The 11,162-nt window shown below is 40.9% G+C and overlaps 1 protein-coding gene across 1 annotated transcript; it reads right to left on the bottom strand.

Annotated features, from left to right (window-relative positions):
* Window positions 1-534: 534 nt before the first annotated feature.
* On the bottom strand, window positions 535-10,550 carry abcb9 (ATP-binding cassette, sub-family B (MDR/TAP), member 9). The gene is made up of 11 exons (XM_008294631.1): window positions 9,228-10,550; window positions 7,719-7,833; window positions 6,844-6,974; window positions 6,526-6,731; window positions 4,970-5,167; window positions 4,727-4,855; window positions 4,423-4,611; window positions 3,862-4,035; window positions 2,872-3,031; window positions 1,743-1,879; window positions 535-1,571 (listed from the first exon to the last, which is right to left on the bottom strand). The coding sequence occupies exons 1-11, from the start codon at window positions 9,892-9,894 to the stop codon at window positions 1,251-1,253; spliced, it is 2,427 nt and encodes an 808-aa protein (XP_008292853.1). The 5' UTR covers window positions 9,895-10,550; the 3' UTR covers window positions 535-1,250.
* Window positions 10,551-11,162: the final 612 nt, after the last annotated feature.

Below are 11,162 nucleotides of genomic sequence, written 5' to 3'. Positions count from 1 at the left end.
AAAAAAAAATCTGCTCAGGCCTTTATATTTTCAAGACAGTTAAGATAAATCAAAGTGTCTGTAGATGTGCATATTCTGACATTATCAAGGGCATTGATTCCAGGGGGACTCTGCATCACTTACCCATCAGTGTGGAGGTCAGCCTGGCTATGCAAGACTACATCCCCCTCAATATTTAATTCATCTGACAGTAACTTTGTCAGTTAGATAATTTAATCGGTTAGGCTTTTAAACTGTCAAATGTCACATAATGTAAAATGCAGATTTCCAGTTGTAACCAACCAACAGGCCACTGAGAAGAGCAGCTATTTTTAATGTCTGACAAGCTACAACCAAAAAATGTATTAATTAGAAAAATAGTTGCAGTATACTGTTCTGTTAATTAATCCACATATTATTTAAGATTTTGCTGTAGTCGTGATGAACATGATCAGGAAAGACAACAATTGTGATATCAGACAAAACACAACCTAAATATGACCCGTTCTGTGATCCAGTCTGGCGACCCTATAGTGACTTGTTGAAACCTGAAGGTGGGTTTTACCAGAAGACATTTAATGTAGCATACTGCATTAACTTAACATTCAGTATTCATGAGGTAAAACAGGCAGCTGATTTTGTACAGTGTTCATTGCATATATGTTTCATTTACAATAATTACATGACATATCTGTAGTGACACTGTTTGATTAATCTGGGACACTGATTATCACAGATCTTAATGCATCCCATCCTACTCATTACATTGCTTACTTGTGAAACTAAAACAATGCAATTGAAAACTTGAAATGAAGCACCAACATTTACACACATGCGACGGTAAATTCAGTTTCAAATCTAAAATCAATCTTGAAGAGACCTGTAATAAAAAAGATGAATATATCTGGCTGGAGTGTGATAATGAGGCAGTAAAAATTAAAAACAGTCTTCTTCTGTGCATCAGCTGCAACATACTGGGGATTCTTAAAGCTCAGCTAGTGGTCATACTGACCTTTCATTCAAGTTTTATTTTCAGTGGCAATGCCATTGAAAACACATATATGATATGTGTTAATACATTCAACTCTGTGTTTTTAATCTAATGTTGCTACTCACTGCCTGTAGAAGTAGACAGCCTGTTATGACCAGATTCCTCATGAACATATATTGAGATTCTGATTTTCAGTTCAGCATTATAAGTACTTTGTTGTCTTATTTCTGTTTTTTAAATCACACTTTACTCCACTAATTCCACACACTGCAGTTCATTCTCAGTAGCGCGGATTGAACTCAGACTCGCTGGCGCTGCTGCTGCTGCTTCGTTTTCGCCGCTGGCGTCCTCCATCAGACTTCCACCTGACATTTTCAGGAGGGTTCAGGACCTCGTCCCCCGTCTCGATGCCCAGGACCTGCCTCTGCACCAGCTTGCAGTAGAGCCCACCACTGGCCATCAGCTGACTGTGAGTGCCCTGTTCAGCCAAGCAGCCCTTGTCAATCACAATGATGTTATCTGCCTTCTCCACTGTGCTCAGCCGGTGGGCGATCACCAACACTGTGTGCTCCTTCATGATGTTGTTCAGAGCCTGCTGAACCTGATATGGCACAGATTCACAGTACACAATGAATCAACACCACGCTGACACATTATATTACTCAGTAATGCCGCATTTATGGCAGGGCTATATAACAGGAGTGCACTGCATTCAACAGCTCTTGTACACCAGCTGTCATTGAGCTTGGGATAAATACAGTAGTTTACTTACAATGTGTTCACTCTCTGCATCCAGAGCACTAGTTGCCTCGTCCAGGATAAGAACACGTGGCTGGCGGATGAGAGCTCTTGCAATGGCCACCCGTTGTTTCTGCCCTCCTGACAACTGGGTGCCCTTCTCTCCAACACCTTAGGTGAAAAAAAAGGTCCTATTAATTAATCCGGATAACTTCATCCTAATGAAGCACAGATGGCAGCAAGTTCCATTTCCTTTTAATAACAAGATGTGGTTGGCATTTTAAACTAGATTTTAGTGTAGTAAGAGAGGATCACATGTAACAAAGACCCCTTACTAGAGGGAAACAGGAAAACAGAAAAATCATGTTTTTTTCAGTCGAGAAAATATGTATACCAACTTTACATATACACTGCTTTTGAAACACAGTTATAATTTATATAAACTGAAGTTGGGACTCAATACCTTTGTCCTGCTAGCAGTAAATGGTATAGGCGTGTACAATATGAGCTACGACGTGTGATAACATTGGTCTATTTTATGGTGACAATATGACTTGCAATAAATAAATAAATTGCACATGAATACCCAATCAATTAAACAAAACATTAATTTAAATAGGACACTGTAAATAAGAAATTAAGGTTTATTTTCCCTTGCACACCTATTTTCTGCTTAACTCAACAAAAACGCCTCGATGCCTTCACTCTTTCTTCCTCCACACCAAATTGACGCCGGTATTTCTGAGGGGAGCTGACAGCTACTGGGACTTCTGGGAATTTTAATAGGACATATGTTTGCATGCTAATAAAATATTTCTTCTTTTTCTTTGCATTTTAAACAGTTTTTTTGCATTACGTTCATTGTGCATGTTCATATTGCAGCGATGAAAATACAGCACTAAAATAGTTTGTATGGTACAGCAAAACAATAAATTGCCATGTTCTCATCAATATTATTTATTTTTAGAAGGTTACACTCTGATTTGTAATGCAGTAGTCTTGCATTAGTCTTCTGCTTAATTACAACTGTGTTAGGGAAAGTGCTGTATAATATAAGTTGGTGCAAATAACATTTATTGACCTAAAATAGCAGTTTTCATCCAAAAACATTTATGTTATTAATACAGTACACAGTAAACAGACTAAACAGATTTAAGACTCACTTGTCTCATAGCCTTTCGGGAGAGTGGTGATAAAATCGTGAGCGTTAGCCTTGGTGGCAGCCTGCATCACAGCTTCGATGGGGGCGCCGGTCAGGCCATATGAGATGTTCTCCTCAACTGTCCGGGCAAACAGCACAGGCTCTTGGCCCACAAGAGCCACCTGCAGATACAAAAAAGCAACTGACTGTATTTAAAGATATGCAAACCCTCTGTGGCATCACAATGCAAGTACCTGACTCTTCCTAACTCCCAGCTAATCCAACAATGAGTGAGGTGGAACATAAGTGGAGCTGAGGGGCCATGCAATGTGTCTTGGCCATGCAATGTCCTGTGACAGACAGTCACGGCCTTAACTATGCACAACTTTAAGTCATAATACAACGTAAACAGTTGAGTTAAATAAAAATGAATCTGCATACAGTTGTTGTGAAGAAGAAAATAGCAATAGAGGCCAAAACTGCATACCAGCTCTGTACCTGGTAAACATATTTATTTCTACTGTAAAGTTGGACAATTTAACATGACAGGTCTGTGGGGACTGAGTCACATGTGGAGATACCCTCAAGTGGTCATTCTAGGAGCTGCACCGTTATTGGCACTTAAGCATTTGCTTCATTTTTTAGCCCAAGAGGTTGCTGCTTGAAAATAACAAATGGAAGGTTAAGACAAGGACTTCATTTTGAAACAACCATTGTGTATCCAAAGCCTGATATATAATACACGCATGTGCCCTCGAGCTCCATTGTTGTCCAACAAAACACATCACCTCCGGATTTTAAATTCAACATATTCAGCAGAGATTAACAGGCTTGGATATAAAAAAAAACAAAAATTAAAAAAAAATAAAAATAAAAAACTGCGAGATGAGCTAAAACATCATTAGTTCTAGTGTTTTCATAAGATTTGTTGACAATAAGACAGACAAAAAAAATTACAGCAGTCTTTATTCTCTTCCCTGTTCTGAGTGTAGAGTAGAGTATATCGACTGACCTTGGAGTGGAGGTAGTCATGCTGAAAAGTGTGAACAGGCTTTCCATCAAGCAGCACTTGGCCTTGCTGAGGAAGGTAGAAATTTTCCAGCAGACTCACACAGGAGCTCTTTCCGCTGCCTGAAGGTCCCACCAGAGCAGTGACCTCTCCAGGTCGCAAAGTAAATGACACTCCCTGCAAAAAGGAACCAGTTCATAAGGGTGATTTTCTTTCAACAGATTTTCATCTAATCAAAAGAAGAGGGTTTCAAGGCTCAGTGGCTGTTAATATTTAGGGATTTATGTTACTAAAACCCAAAATATTCACAGTTACTATCTAATTACCTCTATATATCAGCATTGTTATTTTCAAATATCTCAAAAAATGTAAAACTGTAGTTCCACCTGATGATGCAACCCTTGTATAGTTGTTTAAGATGAAGACTAATTTTTATTTAAAAGGCTATAATGGGCCAAATATTGTTGCTAACATGTTACAGTTACACACACCACTTAGGCGAGGTGTAATTAGTTCTACAAGGTTTCTTAACACAGTGAAGGAGCAACATCCGTCAGAACGAACCTTAAGAATATCAGTCTCAGGACGGGTTGGGTAGGCAAACGTGATGTCTTTAAACTCAACCAGACCGGTGCATGTGTCTGGAGCCTCTGTGCCATCAGCTGGGTGTTCAGGTTTCCTATCCAGATACTCAAAAACCTTCTCAGCAGCTCCAACTCCCTGCATGAGGCCCGTGTACACTGATGCAATGTTCTGTAAGTAAACAAGATGTGGGTTTGCTGCCTCATGTTTGCTGCCCTGATTTCATGCAGCTATAAAACAACAACAAAGAAAAAAACAACAACAGATGAAATAAAAGATAACATACCTCGAGACATTCTCCCATTTCGAGCATGTAGATGAAAAAAGATAGCAAAGCACCGCTGCTCATCTGCCCCGTAACCACAAGGTGACCTCCATAGTAGAGAATAGCAACCTCTAGAGCAAGCTCTGAGATCTGGAAAACACACACAGTTCTACTCACGCGTATGCTGTAACAGACAGATATCAATACATAAACAATTTTGATAAAACAAAGAATTAGGTCATATTTCCAGATGCTGGTACCTACAAAACTGGACCACACGTAGCAGGCGTAGGCCAGGGCTTGTTTTTTGTTGAGCTGGAACATGAGTAAGAGCTTGGCATAGTAGGTGTCAGACTCCCCATTCTCATTAGCAAAGCTCCGCACTGTCCTCATGGATGAGATGGTTTCTTCTGCAACTTTATTGGCCTCTGCAAGCGTTGTTTGCACCTCTTTGCTCAGTTTCTGAAAATGTATATATGTTACTTTATTTTTAGTCTATTTCAAATACAGTACACTTAATGTCATACCGCTTTATAGAATATCTCATTTGTAATCATAAAATATCCAGAATCATTTCCTATACAACCTATAGTACAACAGCCCGTTTGTTGTCATAGAATAATCCCGGTTTTTGTCATAACGAAACTCCCCGAAATGGATTCCAGGAATAACTTTTGCCCGTTTAAAGTCATGGTCGTTACAGCTCACGGGCCGAGCGTCAGACATGCATGGCAGATTATCCCACCCTTGTCAGCTGTGGAACTCAACGTGTTTGTTTGTTTGTCAATTACCTGCTCACCTGAGATCTGCTTCACTGAGTTGTTCACACACTGTCTGACATTAATTAGGGCACATCAAAGAGCAGAGCATGTCGTGACTCATAACTTAACTGCTCAGCTATCTAATCATAAAGAGTTAGTCCTCTATATACCCTCTGATTGAAGGAAATAACTTTTATTGATGGGGTGGCTTCGCGTACTGACAAAGGTGAAATTTCCCTGAAGCAAAACCATAAAGCTCCATTTGAATAAACTGTCCCTTTGATCTTGTGAAAACATTCCCATTTTGGCTATATGTATAAACCCCCGTTTTTCGTCACACAGACACAATTTTCTCAGTGCTCAATCTTTGCAGACATGTTGCCCGCTTACTGGAATATAAATAAATTTCTCAGGTCTGGGATAAATAAAGTATTTGTATTCTATTCTATTCTATATCCCGGATATAGTCATAATTCCATCCTGGACCGAGAGTATGATGATAAACGGGCGGCACTGTATATCTATTTTTTACCAACACTTCAATGCACAATGCCAGTTTTAGCGCCACAGCTACAATCTGAATCAATCACATTCAGGAAGAAGAAAAATCTTATCTTACTAACTGTCAAAACAAGCAGAAATTTTAATTCCCATGTGCTCTGCAAACAACAGTGTGTCCTAATGTACACATCAAATTCTCTGAAAATTATCACGCAATCATCACCTCTAAAAAAAAAAAAAAGAAGCAAGTTCTGAATTCAACCAAATCATTCTTTTTTTATCATTGACCTGGTAAATGGTGTGTTGGTACACTCTCTTCTGCAGAATACATATTAGATTTACATCAGTGTATGTGTTGCTGCTCAACAACTGAAGTGTAATATCAGTCAAGTCAAGTGTTATTTACATAACACATTTAAAAGAACAGACATTAAGTCAAAGTGCTTTCCAATAAAAGAAAAAGAATGACACTATGCACTTACATATCGAGGTTAAGACTTGACAGTACTACTTCTTGTATAAAAATAAATGCTCAATGCAGAAATAAAACTACTTTACCTTGTAGTATTCGCCGTAAAGTCTTGAGACGAGTGCGATGAAGGGGAATCCCATGACGGCCACCATAGTGAGCTTCCAGGACATCCCAAACATGAAGATGAAGAAGCCAATGCCCTTGATGACGCTCCGCAGGAAGATGTTGACATTTACAGAGATGAGGTCGCTCACCTGGGTGGTATCAGCTGACAGGCGTGAAATGATGTCACCTGCAGGGAAACATAGGCAGCCAATCACATTACAAGAACATGAGACGGGAGGAGGACTCAGTAAATGCAGGTGGACAGACGGGCTTGTTAGCAAATGCTGCGAATACATTACCTGTGTGGTTGTCATCAAAGAAGGCAATTTCCTGCTTCATCAGAGTTCTGAAGAGATGGTTCCTGAGCCGAAGGTTTAATCTCGCAAATGTCAGGGTGAAGACTCCACCTCGCACGCCCATTGCGATTGAGCTGAGGAGAAAGAAACAGCCGTAAATCTTTTTCATGGTTTGGTACATGCGACACGTGGAATCCTCAAAACAAGTCGAGCAGCTTTTGCAGATGTTGCTGGACAAGTCCAGTCCTCTCCTAAGTCCTCCTTTCTCTGTCTCAAAGGAGTGTCACAACGCAAAGGTGTTGACCAGAATCGTCACATTTAAACAACAAGATGTAGACATCATGTTGACAATACACATATGTTAACATCATAAATAACTCAGTGACAGGAACCATACAGTTGGCAGCCCAACACAGAAACAACACACGGTACAGTTAATGTTACAGTTACAGACTCTTACCACCTTCCTACACTCACCTGTTGTGAGCTAGACTCATTTACAAACAGAAAAAAAACACAATAAACAAAGTTAAAGAGGAATTTAACTGAAAGTATTGTTGTTGTTTTTTCCAGTTTTCAGTGGATCGTATTATCATTATTGTGAGTTCTTCAAAAAGTGATAATTGTGTAGTGACATAGTGACAGCTCTATTGTCGAATAAATAGTCAAAATAAAAATAAAAATAAACATCAACAGTACAATAAATTAAACAGAGTGCTACTTTGCAACACTTTCATATTAACAAATGTCTGTTAACTTATTTTGAGCTGTAATTATAGCTACCCTCACTTCTTTCCTTTAGAAAATGTACAAAGGATCTCAGAGATGAAGCTCTACATTTTGTGCAACACCTTCAGACAGATTCAGTAGATACTCACCTGGCTAAGGCCAGTGTCGCCAGAGTGATTAAAGGTTTGGCAAAATACGCCATGCTTTGGTGAACCACAATGCTGTCTATAGCCCTGCCATAGTAGAATGGAATGAAGGCTTCACCTGGAGGCAAAAAGAGAGAACTGTTAGGACTAATGGTAATGCTGTCCACATATTTTGGGGTCTTAGTGGATCTGATTCAGCCACAGACATGGTGCTAAGTTATAATGTGGACAACAATTAAGACATTTCTTTCATTTCAGAAATTGAGTAAAAATACCATAAAAATGAGGAATTAGATGTAGGTTCTTTTCAGTTAATAGGATTTGTGAGTTTTCTTTGTCTTCTGTGGTAGTAAACACAACATAATATGATAAACTGATAAAATAATTGGCAGAATAATAAAAAATGTGTCCACTGAACCCTCTGTATGGCGTAACTGTTCACGTTCCTTGTGTTACAGTCACAGAGCTGAAGTAAAAGACTACAAAGAAATGCAAAACTATCTCAGAGAGACACCCCAAAAATACAAAAGGCTTCTCGAAAGATGCGCAAAAAAAAATGTTTTGTAGTCATACATGAAGAGAGGGGCTGCAAGGTGTCTCGGTGGTTAGCACCGTCGCCTCGCAGCAAGAAGGTCACCGGTTCGCGTCACAGTGAGGACAGCTGGGATCTTTCTGTGTGGAGTTTGCATGTTCTCCCCGTGCAGCGTGGGTTCTCTCCAGGTTCTCCGGCTTCCTCCCACACAGTCCAAAAATATGTTGAGGTTAACTGGTGATTCTAAATTGTCTGTAGGTGTGAATGTGAGTGTGCTTGGTTGTCTGTCTCTAAGTGTAGCCCTGTGATAGACTGGTGACCTGTCCAGGGTGTCCCCTGCCTTCACCCTAAGTCAGCTGGGATAGACACCAGCCCCCCTGCCACCCTAATGAGGATTAAGCGGTGTGTAGATAATGGATGGATGGCTATATGAAGAGAGTCAGGAGGCCTTTTATTAGTCTTTGTCCAGGGGTTCACTGTTTCATAATGAGTCCATGCCTGGTCTCAGGCACTGATTTGTGTAAATCAGTTTTAAAAAGTAATCATTTGAAATAAGTCTTTGTTTAATTTATGTTAGTAATTACCATCTAAGGCCTTATTATCAGGAGCAGAGGTCAGCGGTTTTAAACACATTTCAGTACCTGCATAAACCCTGCATGAGTTAATATTTAACATGTCTTACACTCATAAACTCCCCTGACTGTGATACTATATGTTTGCACATGGTGCCTTCAACTCTGTAATGTTTTATTCATTATGGCTTGGAATATGAGAAAAACAAGGCCCTTCTATTTTAAACATTTTGAGGCTCTTGGTGACAAAGTGTTGTGTAATCAGGCATAAAAAGCATGGTCACAACCTACAGATTCAGCAAGCAAACACAATCACCATAGAAACAGTAAGTATTGCACATCAGTGGTGCAATCCTTTGTAACAGACAAGAGTAAAAAGTGTGACGTCATCATGTGAAGGGTACTCACACACTGCAGAGATGAGGAGGAAGAGGACAGCTACAGCGAGCAGACCACCATCCTTTTTGCAGTAGGTCAGCAGGCGTCCCAGGGTGGCCCCAGAGTTGGTGTTCTCCTTCTCCTCCTCCTTCTTCTTCCTCTCACCCCCAACCTCCTGCTCCTCCCCACCAGCTGTCTCCACCAACTTCTCAGTGTCCTCAGAGCCCCTTCCTCCTCCTCCTCTACTGCTGCTGCTGCTGGTGCTCACAGAGTTGGACTCCTTCCCCAGCCACCCCCACAGCAGCATGACACCCAGAGAGGAGACGCAAGTCCAACATATCAGGCTTAGGATCCAGGGCTGGTGGGTCAGAGGCTGCAGCTCAGTCAGCATCAGCAGCTTGGTCAGGGCGTAGGTAATGATGATCAGGGAGACGAGGACAATGAGGGAGGTGAATTTAGCAACCCTCTCAGGGCCATCCACCTTGTTCCACGACACCCCTATGGAGGCTCCCAGCAGGAGGCAGGCTCGGAGCAGCACAGTCCCCCACAGGTCCAACGCAGACTCGAGGATGTTAAAATTCAGGGCCTCATTTCTGAAGATGCTCAAGTGTGATCCATGTGTGTAGAGAAGAGTGGAGACGACAACATCCAGTAGGATGTATAACACAGTGCAGCTCACAGCTACTTTGATTCCCATGATGAGGATTTATTCCAATGATCAGTTTAACTGTCCCAGATAATATACAACTTTAAGTGGTTAACAAGACTAAATGTAGGGAATGTCACCCGAACTTAAATGATGTTATTTAATATATTGCTAATTACGGTAACAAATCCTGAAAAAAGAAAAAAAAAGTACATTTTAAGATAAATGGGACAAAGTTTGGGTTTTGTTTTGCCGTAGCTACAAGCAAAAACGAAGTAGTTGTACAGTATCAACTAAAATAAAATATGCCACTTAACCGTAAATGATTGTCCTGTGAGGATACAACATCAGTCCTATAAATTTACAACTACATTGTTAGCTAGCTATGCAAATTAGCTCCTAGCACACCGTGAGCTTCGTTGCGTCAGGTTACAAACGATGCCATGTTGGCTCAGTACCTCCCTGTCCAGTCAGGTGTCCGCAGGAGCATGAAATCACTCACTGTTGTGTTATGTCCTCCGTTAGGAATAAAACACACAGCAGCCTAAATGCTGCACTCGCTACGAGAAGACACCCTCGTCTCAAACTGTTTACTTAGGTTAAAGGAGAAGAACCGTGAAGCGGACACCGGTATCAAAGATCGTCTATATTACCGGAGATTCAGACTAGGTGTCAATGAAGGTGGAACAGCCAGAAACCCCCGCGAGCTCAGACAGCAGCGGTTCTACGTCACAGATAGTGGACAGAGTGACACCTCTTTCTTCTCACCTCTCTGTCGCACAACTGTTGTTGCGGAAGTGACCGCAGCGTGGCTCCTCCCACAGCTGGATCAGGGAGGCGTTCAAGAGCTGCAGTTTAACCCTTTATGGCAGGGGTGTCAATCTCAAAAACACAGTGGGCCAAAATTTAAAACCTGAACAACGTCGCGGGCCAACATTGAACAAATGAACCTTTTAATATGGACCGAAACAAAATTTGTTTTAACATTGAATATGGAACAAGCAACGCTTATTACCATACATTATATATAACTTAATAGTGGAGACATGCAAAATCAAATTATTAATAAAAAAACACATCAATGGCACAGTGACAGTTGTAGTGTGAAGTCGCTATGCCTACTGTCACAGAGGAGAGGGAGTTTCTGGGTCCTGTCCTGATTGATGTGCCAAAACAACAACAGCTCTAGTAGTCATTTGGTATTGTCTCGCGGGCCAAATATAATTACAAAGCGGGCCAGAGTTTGACACCCCTGCTTTATGGGGTTCTACAAGTACCATCTCTATGACTGTTCCACTACGAAGCAGTGGTTTTGCTCC

Source organism: Stegastes partitus, unplaced genomic scaffold, assembly GCF_000690725.1.
Source record: "Stegastes partitus isolate 25-593 unplaced genomic scaffold, Stegastes_partitus-1.0.2 Scaffold981, whole genome shotgun sequence".
Classification (NCBI taxonomy): domain Eukaryota; kingdom Metazoa; phylum Chordata; class Actinopteri; family Pomacentridae; genus Stegastes; species Stegastes partitus.
Note: the sequence above shows the minus strand (reverse complement) of the source record. Positions and strands in the feature narration are given on the sequence as shown.

What these genes read in the sequence shown, in the direction of transcription:
- abcb9 (XM_008294631.1), bottom strand. Translation starts at nt 9,894, where the DNA reads ATGGGAATCAAAGTAGCTGTGAGCTGCACTGTGTTATACATCCTACTG. An exon ending in GCGACACTGGCCTTAGCCAG is followed by an intron (nt 6,975 to 7,718) that starts GTGAGTATCTAC and finishes CTTTCTCCTCAG; the next exon opens with CTCAATCGCAATGGGCGTGC. An exon ending in ATGCAGAGAGTGAACACATT is followed by an intron (nt 1,572 to 1,742) that starts GTAAGTAAACTA and finishes GTGCCATATCAG; the next exon opens with GTTCAGCAGGCTCTGAACAA.